General features: G+C 41.3%; 1 protein-coding gene across 3 annotated transcripts in view; it reads left to right on the top strand.

Moving 5' to 3' along the window:
* LOC140126705 (dynein axonemal heavy chain 3-like) overlaps positions 1-12,652 on the top strand; it is an 883,215-nt gene that overhangs the window by 439,772 nt on the left and 430,791 nt on the right. For all 3 annotated transcript variants that reach the window (XM_072146467.1, XM_072146468.1, XM_072146466.1), the window contains exon 37: positions 1,038-1,152. In XM_072146467.1, coding sequence (XP_072002568.1) covers positions 1,038-1,152 — 115 coding nt within the window. The remainder of the gene's footprint in view (positions 1-1,037; positions 1,153-12,652) is intronic.

The raw sequence follows: 12,652 nt of genomic DNA on the forward strand, positions 1-12,652 counted from the left end.
TCCTGTCTTACAATGTGATGAGATCAGTAATCCTATAATTAGCAAACCTTCATCTTGTTGAATCAATTGATTTGCTTCAGTGGACATTTTAATGTGCTCTTGTTATTGCTTTCACATGTACATCGAGGAAAAACACAACCTACTCCTTTAATAAAATGATAGATAGAAACAAACAAGTAATCATATAGATTTCCCCTCAGTTCTCAACCTCACTAAGGTTGGATAGTAAATAAAAAAATATAGTTAAAAAAATAAGTCCATCCAATTTTGTATATATTTTATAGATTGCATTATTCAATTCCAACTCCATGTAAATGGTGAATGCTATAATATTTAACAAAAATTGCTTCACTAACTCCAAAAAGGAAATTCAAAATATTTAAGAAAGTACATTTACCAAGCAAGGAATATGCATGCATGGTATAGTAAAACATAGCACTGGGTTGGCCACTTGACTTCATGTTTTTTTGTAATATGTGGAGGGCAGGATATTAGGTAACTAACCAATATACATCTATTAAATGTTCTGCACAACTTGAAATTTAAATTACAGCTTCATGGTTCAGAAATGTCCGGTGATGTCATTATGTTTTTAACTGACCATAACCAATCTACCTTCAAGGACCTTAAGATTGTATTAAGGATACTATCATAAATTTCTGGAAGGTAAATTGGCCTTGGGCAGTTAGAATTACATGACCCTTCATCTGCAGCCATTTAATTGACAGGTATGGTAAAAGACATTTGTGAACCAGGGGGCTTTACTTTACATAACAACTATATATATATATTTATCCTCCTGTTTGATCACACAGGGACCAAAGCCAGCATCATAATACTTTCTTAACAATTCATTAGTTTCTTGATTAGACACGAAACAAACAAAACACAGAAGAAAAAGTTAGGCATTTTTCCTTTCTATGAGGCATGCTGTAGTCCATTTCTACTTTGCCGAAAATTACCCCTTACAGTATAGATCATAGGTTTACAGTCCCTTTAGATAATGTTTCTATAGACCTTTATGTTTTATCTTACAGATGTGGCATGATTTATATGGAAGCAAAGGACTTAGGGTGGGAGCCACTAACTGAGTCATGGATAACTGCAAACCTTCCAGCACTACTCTCTGCTGAAGAGATATGGATTGTTGAGGTAGGACTAGTATTTATCATATTAACTCTGGATGGAAAAAACATTTTCACACACAGTCTAAACAATTTTTTGCTTCCTAACCACGGTCGGCAATTCAACCTCTAATAAATAACCCAGACTGTGGACAGGACATTTTTTCTTTATTTTGATACCCTTACAGAAGTAATCATGCCTCTTGTCAGGTGTTCTACAGATAAAGACAAATGCTCTGCATTTAACCGAAAACAATGAAATGCGTGATTGCTGGATATTCAAAGAATACCATTTGTCTTGTCATTTGGACTAAAATGGCCAAACCATACAAATAACTTGTTATTTGTAAATTTGCTGCCTGGAAAATAAAATTTCATGTTTGATACCTCATTATATAATAGAAATAAATTAGCAAATAAGTTTTGTAAATTATTTAATGTATACCTATATTGGCAGATGTTTCTGTTAATATTTACATAGCCACAGAAAAGTTAAGCAGATATATAGAGAGACATACATGGTAGTTATTTATAACTATACAACAGAGATCTTTACGTGCTTGCTACATTTTTCGATAACCCAATATGTCAAAATATAATAAGATGGTTTATCATGTACACACACACATATATATATATTTATATATATATATATATATATATATATATATATATATATATATATATATATATTTATAATTTTAAAACATTCTATATATTCAGTGGCTTGCAACCGAAAGGGAACTGTAGGAAATGTGTGTTAGCTAATGTAATAACCTTCTTTATTTGATTTGGAGTCAGTGTTAGCAGAAGCTGATGAAGTGTGCTCTAAAAGTCATGCCATCAATAACTTTGAAGGAAATAACCTCGCTAGGTACATAGTCTCATTTAAGAAAAATGCACTTCCAATGGCCTGACAAATAATAATATAGAATATTCTTCTTTCCTTAGCTGTCATTTATCTCACTTATCACAACCACAGGATTATTATAATATAATAGATGTGCAATGATCCCATTACAAACAGAGCCCATCTAAGCATAGGGATTTATCTTATCAGGAAAGATAACTTATATGAAGGTCCTCCGGGGTGTCTTCATAAAGCTGGTAGCTAAAATATAGGAATGCACCATCGTCGTGGGAATTGACCTGCTGACTTAATAGGGGTGGGTTTGAAAGCCTTAGTTGTCTTATTATGTAAAACTAAACCTTTTCTCTTCCTTGCTAGAAGATATTGACTTTTCTTGAAGGATTTTCAGGAGAATTATCCAAAAAGAATCTATAAAATGTTCTTGTGATTTCAGTAACTAATGTATTGAAAATATCTTTGAGTCACCAAATTATGTTAAATATGACTATTGTACTCAAATTTTGTAGGAAACGTTTCACAGATGTTTGCAAATGGCATCAGTAGAAATGTGACATTCCTATGTTAAATGCAGTGGTGTTCATTAGGTTTTGGCAGACTTTACAGCTGCTATGAGGCTAGTGGGGGGCGGGGGCCCAGTGCCTACTAAGTCTAAAATGAAAAAATGCTTTATGAAAACATTATGAGGAACCCTATGACACTTTGCTATGGGACTTTCTGAAATTTGGTACAAATTTGTTTACATGGTTCCTATCTACATAGTGCTGAGTACATTTTTATGTAATGAACTAATTTTACAATAATTAATAATAAATAAATTCAATAATAAAAACTTAATACACAATATTTGTGGGAAAATAAAAAACATTACATTTTAAGAAGGTGAATTTCCCTGAAATTCATGGCTGCACTACAGGATATAGACTGGCATCAGATACTGTCACATGATGATATTAATGTTAAATGGGAGAAATTCAAATCTATTCTGGGTATCCATTATACTTCTAAATCTATTCCAATAGGTATAGACTGGCTAGATTACACCTTGCATGGCTTACAGCTATGGGTATACTGTGGAGTGGGAACGTAGCGCCAAAAAATAATACTCCAAATAGTGTGCTACACAAATGAAAACACAACCATATTACAAATACAAAAAGCATGTGTCAAGTAGCGAAAGAAAATAATCTTTATTAGATAATAAATAAATACAAAAGGAAAACACTAATTGGACAGAAACATATATAAAATCATTTAAAATTTAGGGAAATACAAGCCAAATTGTACCCCCAACAAAAAATAGACAACAAGGAGACAGTGGCACCTGATAATGCAAACAACCTGTCACCCCAAAACAACCCTGCTCTAAACACTGTCCAGGAACCATGCAAATACAAATGTATGGAAGATCACACAAACTGGGCAACTTGTAGGGAAAATATTGGAAGCTGATTTGTTTCTATGTAGAGGCAATCAGATGCCTGGACAGAGAAGCTACTGTGGGGTTTGTCTTCTTGGACTTTGCAAAGGAATTTAAAAATGTCCCTCATGGATGCCTAATGGGTAAAATAAGGTCTATTGGCTTTCAAGGAATCATTTGCAATTGAATTAAATGCTGGCTGAAAGATCATATTCAGAGAGTTTTGGTCAATGCTTCCTACATGGGGCGAGTCTTACGTTGAGAAGGACCTGGGTGTACTAGTAGATCATAAATTAAATAACAGCAAACAACGTCAATCAGCTGCCTCTAAAGCCAGCAAGATGTTGTCATGTATTAAAAGTGGTATGGACTCTCGAGATAGGGATAAAATATTACCACTGTACAAGACATTTACACCTGAAATATGCCACCCAGTTCTGGGAACCGGTCCATAAAAAGGATGCCCTGGAGATAGAGAGGGTACAACGAAGAGGCACAAAAATGATAAGCGGTATGGAAGGTCCCAGTTATGAAGAAAGCTTAAAACAACTAGATTTAGTTATTCTAGAAAAGAGATGACTAAGAGTGGACATAACTGATTTATATAAATATATGAATGGTTCATACAAAATATATGGTGTCGAGTTGTTCCAGGTTAAATCAAATCAAAAGACAAGCAGGTACTGTCTACATCTGGAGAAAACAAGGTTTAATTATCAGAGGAGGCTTTTCTTACTGTGAGAACTGTTAATCTGTGGAATAGCCTGCCTCAGGTGCCGGTCACAGTAGGGACAGCAAAGAGCTCCAAGAAGGGACTAGATGATTTTTTGCACCTAAAAAATGCACGGTTATGTTATATAGAATTGATTGCCCTTAATCCGTTTCTCATCCACTCCCTTACCTTCCTAGGTTGAACTTGATGGACATGTGTCTTTCTTCAACTGTATAAGCTATGTAACCGTGTAACTAAAAAACTCTTTCAACTTTCTTATCTATGCATTTGATGTGCTCAAAAGATTGTATATTTCTCAAAATGGTACCAATGAAAATAACAGCTCATTTCACAAAAAAGAACCCCCTAAGCAGCTTTGTAAAATGAAGTATAAAAATATTACACATTTATACAAAGAATATAAGTTTATTAAAAGAAACAAAAGAAAAAAAATAATTAAATGAAGTATATCCATAAGAATGTTTTAGACAACTGAATATGCAAATACATTTTCAAGATTAGGATGAGGAAAACGCACATCTTTTGCTACCTTGTAAGGCAGCCCTCTTACTATCAAGCATGACTTTCAGGAAGCCTAATGACATACACTCACCGGCCACTTTATTAGGTACACCATGCTAGTAACGGGTTGGACCCCCTTTTGCCTTCAGAACTGCCTCAATTCTTCATGGCATAGATTCAACAAGGTGCTGGAAGCATTCCTCAGAGATTTTGGTCCATATTGACATGATGGCATCACACAGTTGCCGCAGATTTGTCGGCTGCACATCCATGATGCGAATCTCCCGTTCCACCACATCCCAAAGATGCTCTATTGGATTGAGATCTGGTGACTGTGGAGGCCATTTGAGTACAGTGAACTCATTGTCAAGTTCAAGAAACCAGTCTGAGATGATTCCAGCTTTATGACATGGCGCATTATCCTGCTGAAAGTAGCCATCAGATGTTGGGTACATTGTGGTCATAAAGGGATGGACATGGTCAGCAACAATACTCAGGTAGGCTGTGGCATTGCAACGATACTCAATTGGTACCAAGGGGCCCAAAGAGTGCCAAGAAAATATTCCCCACACCATGACACCACCACCACCACCAGCCTGAACCGTTGATACAAGGCAGGATGGATCCATGCTTTCAGGTTGTTGACGCCAAATTCTGACCCTACCATCCGAATGTCGCAGCAGAAATCGAGACTCATCAGACCAGGCAACGTTTTTCCAATCTTCTACTGTCCAATTTCGATGAGCTTGTGCAAATTGTAGCCTCAGTTTCCTGTTCTTAGCTGAAAGGAGTGGCACCCGGTGTGGTCTTCTGCTGCTGTAGCCCATCTGCCTCAAAGTTCGACGTACTGTGCGTTCAGAGATGCTCTTCTGCCTACCTTGGTTGTAAAGGGTGGCGATTTGAGTCACTGGTGCCTTTCTTTCAGCTCGAACCAGTCTGCCCATTCTCCTCTGACCTCTGGCATCAACAAGGCATTTCTGCCCACAGAACTGCCGCTCACTGGATGTTTTTTCTTTTTTGGACCATTCTCTGTAAACCCTAGAGATGGTTGTGCGTGAAAATCCCAGTAGATCAGCAGTTTCTGAAATACTCAGACCAGCCCTTCTGGCACCAACAACCATGCCACGTTCAAAGGCACTCAAATCACCTTTCTTCCCCATACTGATGCTCGGTTTGAACTGCAGGAGATTGTCTTGACCATGTCTACATGCCTAAATGCACTGAGTTGCCGCCATGTGATTAACTGATTAGAAATTAAGTGTTAACGAGCAGTTGGACAGGTGTACCCAATAAAGTGGCCGGTGAGTGTATGTAAATAAAGCCAAGCCAGTATATCTATTCCATAAGGAACAGATTCCCAACTGTAGACAGCACTGTTTTGAAGTGGTTGCGGCTCTTCAGCAGAGTGTAGGAAACTGGTTTAGGAGAGCGAGAGGCTTTTGACTAGGGAGTAAGAGTTGTCCTTTGACAATTAAGGTCGCCTTGCAGTATAGCAATTGATGCCTCAATAGGGGATTCTGGGACATCTGCAAATAAGTTTACTAGGATGGGAAACGGAAAAAATGCCTCTTAGCTACCTTGTAAAGCAGACCCCTTACCATCTAGCATGACTTTTAGAAAGCTTAATGACATGATGTGGGATTAAAGCCAATCCAATACATCCAGAAGCAACAGATTCCAAACACAGCATGTGTACTGACGCAGAGTCAAATAAGTCTTCTGAATGTGGGCCATCAGCACTGTGGTTGGTCTCATAAGTTGTTATTAATGTCAGTTTTTTAATAAGCCCAAAAAAAGGTGTCCCGCTATACTCTCCATGCTAAATGTCTTAGTTCTATAGTCTTACTGTAACACTTTAATGAAAACTAGGTTGCCTTAGAGCAGGGGTCGGGAACCTATGGCTCGCGAGCCAGATATGGCTCTTTTGATGGCCGCATCTGGCTCGCAGCCAGGGCTCCTATCCAGGGGCATTACTACAGCCGTGGCATCTGCTACGCTGCCTGTCAAGACCAGGGGCCCTTATCTGGCTCCTGTTGTGCCCCTGGCTGTAGTAATGCCCCTGGATCTATTCAGCAGAGCAGTGCAGGGTCCGCGGGGTTAATTCAGGGGCAGCGCCTCTCTCTCCCTCCCTGCAGCAGTCTCCGTGTGTGAGAGAGGGAGGGGGAGGAGACTGTCTGCCTGCAGCCAATCCTGGGGCTGGATGTAGCAGCGCGGGAGATTCAGACAGAGGAGACCAGAGAGCTGCATACTGAGGAGACATGCAGCACCTGAGGAGAAGGAGTTAGCAGCCGGGGATCAGCCAGAGATAAGTGCTCCCTCCCCCCCAGTGTCTCCTCACACTCTGCACTAACCCCTTAGTGTCCTGTGTGCAGGAGCAGCTATGAAGCTCCTAAGTGTCCCTTACAGACCCCTCTGCATCATCCCCTCATATCTCCCCCCACCACTGCATTTCTACATTAATGTGAGGTTCTGCAGCAGCTGAGATACAAAATAGCTAGGACCTAAGACAAAATTGTGGTGCACGTCAGTAATAAATGTGGCGCATGGTCCGGCTTAGCAGTAACAACAGTCTAGCAGTCTTGTGGGACACAGAGTAGCCGCCATATAAAACTGGCGCAGACACTTTAACAAATGCGGGGGGTGGTGTGTGTATTATAATGTTCTGCGGTGGGTGGCGTGTGTATAATGTTCTGCGGGGGGTGGCGTGTGTATAATAGTGTTCTGCGGCGGGTGGCGGGTGTATTATAATGTTCTGCGGGGGGTGGCGTGTGTATTATAATGTTCTGCGGGGGGTGGCGTGTGTATTATAATGTTCTGCGCCGGGTGGCGTGTGTATAATATTGTTCTGCGGCAGGTGGCGTGTGTATTATAATGTTCTGCGGCGGGTGGCGTGTGTATAATAATGTTCTGCGGGGGGTGGCGTGTGTATAATAATGTTCTGCGGCGGGTGGCGTGTGTATAATAATGTTCTGCGGGGGGTGGCGTGTGTTTAATAATGTTCTGCGGGGGGTGGCGTGTGTATAATAATGTTTTGCGGGGGGTGGCGTGTGTATAATAATGTTCTGCGGGGGGTGGCGTGTGTATAATAATGTTCTGCGGGGGGTGGCGTGTGTATAATAATGTTCTGCGGGGGGTGGCGTGTGTATAATAATGTTCTGCGGGGGGTGGCGTGTGTATTATAATGTTCTGCGGGGGGTGGCGTGTGTATAATAATGTTCTGCGGGGGGTGGCGTGTGTATTATAATGTTCTGCGGCGGGTGGCGTGTGTATAATAATGTTCTGCGGCGGGTGGCGTGTGTATAATAATGTTCTGCGGGGGGTGGCGTGTGTATTATAATGTTCTGCGGGGGGTGGCGTGTGTATTATAATGTTCTGCGGGGGGTGGCGTGTGTATTATAATGTTCTGCGGCGGGTGGCGTGTGTATTATAATGTTCTGCGGTGGGTGGCATGTGTATTATAATGTTCTGCGGGGGGTGGCGTGTGTATTATAATGTTCTGCGGGGGGTGGCGTGTGTATTATAATGTTCTGCGGGGGGTGGCGTGTGTATTATAATGTTCTGCGGCGGGTGGCGTGTGTATTATAATGTTCTGCGGGGGGTGGCGTGTGTATTATAATGTTCTGCGCGGGGTGGCGTGTGTATTATAATGTTCTGCGGGAGGTGGCGTGTGTATTATAATGTTCTGCGGCGGGTGGCGTGATCCCCGACAAAAATGCGGCCGCGGGACCCTCAGTAAATAAGCCCCAATGTACGGCTCTCGCAGAATTATATTTTAAAATATGTGGCGCTTATGGCTTTCTCAGCCAAAAAGGTTCCTGACCCCTGCCTTAGAGGCTAGAAAACGAAATAATAGAATCCAGTGGCTGGAGCAAAAAGCGCATAAATTTCATACATTGGTGTTCATCTCTTCTATGATGAAAATGTGCATGAGGGCCCCCATTTATGTGGTAAATATGTGTATGAGTGCTCCATTTAAGTGACAATGGGGCACATTTACTTACCCGGCCCATTCGCGATCCAGCGGCGCGTTCTCTGCACAGGATTCGGGTCCGGCTGGGATTTAAGATGGTAGTTCCTCCGCCGTCCACCAGGTGGCGCTGCAGCGCCGAAAATAATCTTAACGCCCCGGAATGCACCATCCCATAGAAGGTGAAGGTGAGCGCTCCCCAAGCGACACATTTTCGGTTTATAAATGCGGCGGTTTTTCCGAATCCGTCGGGTTTTCGTTCGGCCACGCCCCCCCGATTTCTGTCGCGCGCATGCCGGCCCCGATGCGCCACAATCCGATCGCGTGCGCCAAAAACCCGGGGCAATTCATGTACAAGCGGCGCAAATCGGAAATATTCGGGTAACACGTCGGGAAAACGCGAATCGGGCCCTTAGTAAATGACCCCCAATGTGTTCATGATCAGACGCGTAATTAGGAGAGGCAGGGTCCCATAGCAGATTTTTGCATGGGGCCCACCGTAAAAATATTCATACATACACACACGTTTATAGAATCACACACATTTATACACTTAAATACACAACAAAACATTCTACACTCACTTTTATACACTCATCCACACATACACACGTATACACTCATATGCACACATTTACATCTATACAGATATATACAGATATATACATCTGTACAGATATATACATCTATACACTAATACATACAGTATATACAAATTTACTGTATATACATACGGTATATATGCATCAAAGCTGCATGCATACTGCATATACATACATAAAGCATACATACATCATATTCTTTTACATACGGTATACACCCAATTTGTATACACAAACATGCATGTATAAAGACACCATGTACACGCATACTGAATCTAAATACAGTATATACACACAAAATGCATATACATACAGCAATTACACATACATACAGCATAGAATAACACATACAGTATATACCACGTTTACACACATACTGCATATACATGCAGTATATACACACATACAGTACATACAGTATATACAGCATATACACACATACAGCAAATACAGCATATACACACATACAGCAAATACAAACATACAGCAAATACACATACAGCAAATACACACATACAGGAAATACACACATACAGCAAATACACACATACATACAGCATATACTGTAAGCAAATGCACAATAGCATACATTAACTATACATAGATATATAGGGACATATATTTCTTGCAGACCGCCTGATGCGCAGTGGAGGCATCCTGCAAGCCTAGGAAGTGTGCCACGGGAGCAGCGTTGAGGGCAGTTGGCCGCGGGAGCAGCATTGAGGGCGGGCAGCTGCGGGGCTAGTGTGCCACCCAGGCAGCCGGGGAACCCAGGTGACGGCCGGGGCGGCCGCGGGAGTAGCGGTGAGGACGGGTAGGCCAGCTGTGGGACCAGTGAGCCGCGCACGGGAGCATCATGCCGGCCGGGCAGCCGCCGGAGCAGTGTAGAGGGAAGGCAGCTGCGGGACCAGTGCGCCGGCCGCGGGAGCAATGTGCTGGCCAGGCGGTTGCGGGAGCAGCGAGGCAGGCGGCTGCGGGAGCAGCGGTGTGGGGCGAGACGGGACAGAAACACTGGCGGGCGGGAAAAAGAGGGGGGCGGGTCATGCTACGGCTGCTACGGCGGTAGTTACACCACTGTTCATGATGTCCCTTTGTCTGTGATGACTGTGTGTATGAGTGCTGCGTGTATATAATGAAAATTTAAATGACTGACCCATGTATGGGATGATTGTGTGTGTAATTACCCCAACTTATGTTATGAACGTGTGTAGGAATAGTTGTAGATAGATTAGAGAAATAGGTGAATCATTCCAGTGCACCACAGGAGCCAATTTTATCCACCTTTTTATTTTCACTGTACAGTATACACCTTATTTTAGGCTTTGTCTATTCTTATCATTAGATCTGTGAGAGGAAATAGTGAATAAGAATACGATAATGTTATAAATGACTTTATAGAGTTGAATGGGTTAAAAGCAATGATAATTGATCCAAGAAGTGAGAAGGGGGAGTGGGGCAAGGGTTGCAGTGGTTGTTAAAGGTCAGGTTATAGAATGATTTAAATGCTACAAGTACCTAGCAGTGTATATGGAGGAAAGACTCAATTGTTTGTATTATCTGAGGAGAATAAAAGCATTTAATTATTATGATTTATAATTTAGTAATCACAAGTACTATTTGTACTTAGAAATAGAAGAGAGACTATAAGAAATTGAATATACCCCTAAAATTTCAAAATTTCTACATTTGAGGAAATGTGGTTAGTAGATTTTTGAGGTAAAGGAAATTATTTAAAAATTATTTGGAAATAGGAAATTTGTTAGATTTAATAAATAATAGAATTTTATAGAATTTATTAAATTTACTTAGAAAGCAATGAATCATACAATGAAATCTGGAAAACCATGAAAAACAGATAAAGGAAGTTCATTTTATGGTATATAAAGTTCATGAAAACTATAGCACTCAACAAAAGAATCAATGGCAGACTTTGTCTGCAGGGCTTTATGGACATCTTAAGCTGATACCCTCAGATTAGACTTGGCCCATGCATGTACTGCATATCTATGTCTGATCCACCAGTGTTTATCTACTGAATATGCCCCATCCATGCCATGAAACATTGAAAATAAAATTATTGATTAAATTATTGTGTATTCAGAGTGTATTTAACTTTGCATATTGTAAGATTACATAATATTGTACTACAGGCAGTCCCCGGGTTACATACAAGATAGGGTCTGTAGGTTTGTTCTTAAGTTGAATTTGTATGTAAGTCGGAACTGTATATTTTATCATTGTAATCCCAGCCAGAACTTTTTTGGTCTCTGTGACAATTGGATTTTAAAATGAGAATCAGGATTAACACTAAAGCTTCCTTACAGAGACCTGTGATAACTGTTATGGCTGTTTATTGGAAACCAATGGTATCCCCCAACGAAAGTGGAGGGAAAGGAGGAACGACTGATTTATGACAATGATGTAAAAATAGAAATTTTATTTATACCAAAAAGAAATTGCATAAAATATGACAAATACATACACAAGATACGATACATAGCACATAGTGCGGTGGGTCACAGAAAAATAGCAGTCAAGAACCGGGACAGTACAGGAACATGGTGATATAAAATGTTATACAGGACTGGATGAGTATATATACCGAGGGGACCTCTAAGGTGATTGCTGGTGGTGAATACCGTGCATGAACAATAAATAAATGATAAAGGGGGTCTACTCAAATGGAGAAACAGTCCTTACCAAAATAGAGGAAAGTTAAGTGTTCCACTGCCCGGGATGGCTGCCCGCCCCGACGCGCGTTTCGGCTCTAAACGAGCCTTCGTCTGGGGGAAGGAGCAGATCGAGGGGAAAGGGAAGAAGCAATGAATTATGAGTGTAAAGTACTGGATCCCTCACTCAGTGCCCAAGTGGCACCCCTCATATAGTGTACGCGTGATAGTCATAAGGCTGTTTATTGTAGCCTAGGACTAAAGTACAGAAAATTACCTATATCCAGTGGTCCGTTTGTAACTAGGGGTCGTATGTAAGTCGAGTGTTCTTATGAATGGGACTGCCTGTATATTAATTTACTACTTACACTGATCACCACTTGTAGAGAAGCAGAATTTTACTATTATTCCCAGAATTGACTGTGATTGGTATTTGGGAATAGTTTCAGCTTGACTTCCATATGTAGGTAATTAAATAGTTCTCACTGGTGTCCCCACGATCCATGCTGTGGATCGCGGGCACACCCGTGTCTGTCTCGGTGCCACGGTCCCGCCGCTGCTGCTTTCCCTGCTAGGCCATGTGCTCCCGCTCCTAGGACGCTCTTCAAGATTTAAAGGGCCAGTGTCCACCTGATTGGAGCTCGTTAATCAGGCTCGCCCTTATAATCCGGCACCTCACTTCACTCCCCGTTGGATCTTCAGCATCATTTCCTGCTAAGTGAAAGCCCTCCAGTGTTCCCTGTGTTTCCAGTGTTCCTCCATGTTCCA

This window comes from Engystomops pustulosus, chromosome 4 (genome assembly GCF_040894005.1).
Source record: "Engystomops pustulosus chromosome 4, aEngPut4.maternal, whole genome shotgun sequence".
NCBI classification, from domain to species: Eukaryota; Metazoa; Chordata; class Amphibia; order Anura; family Leptodactylidae; genus Engystomops; species Engystomops pustulosus.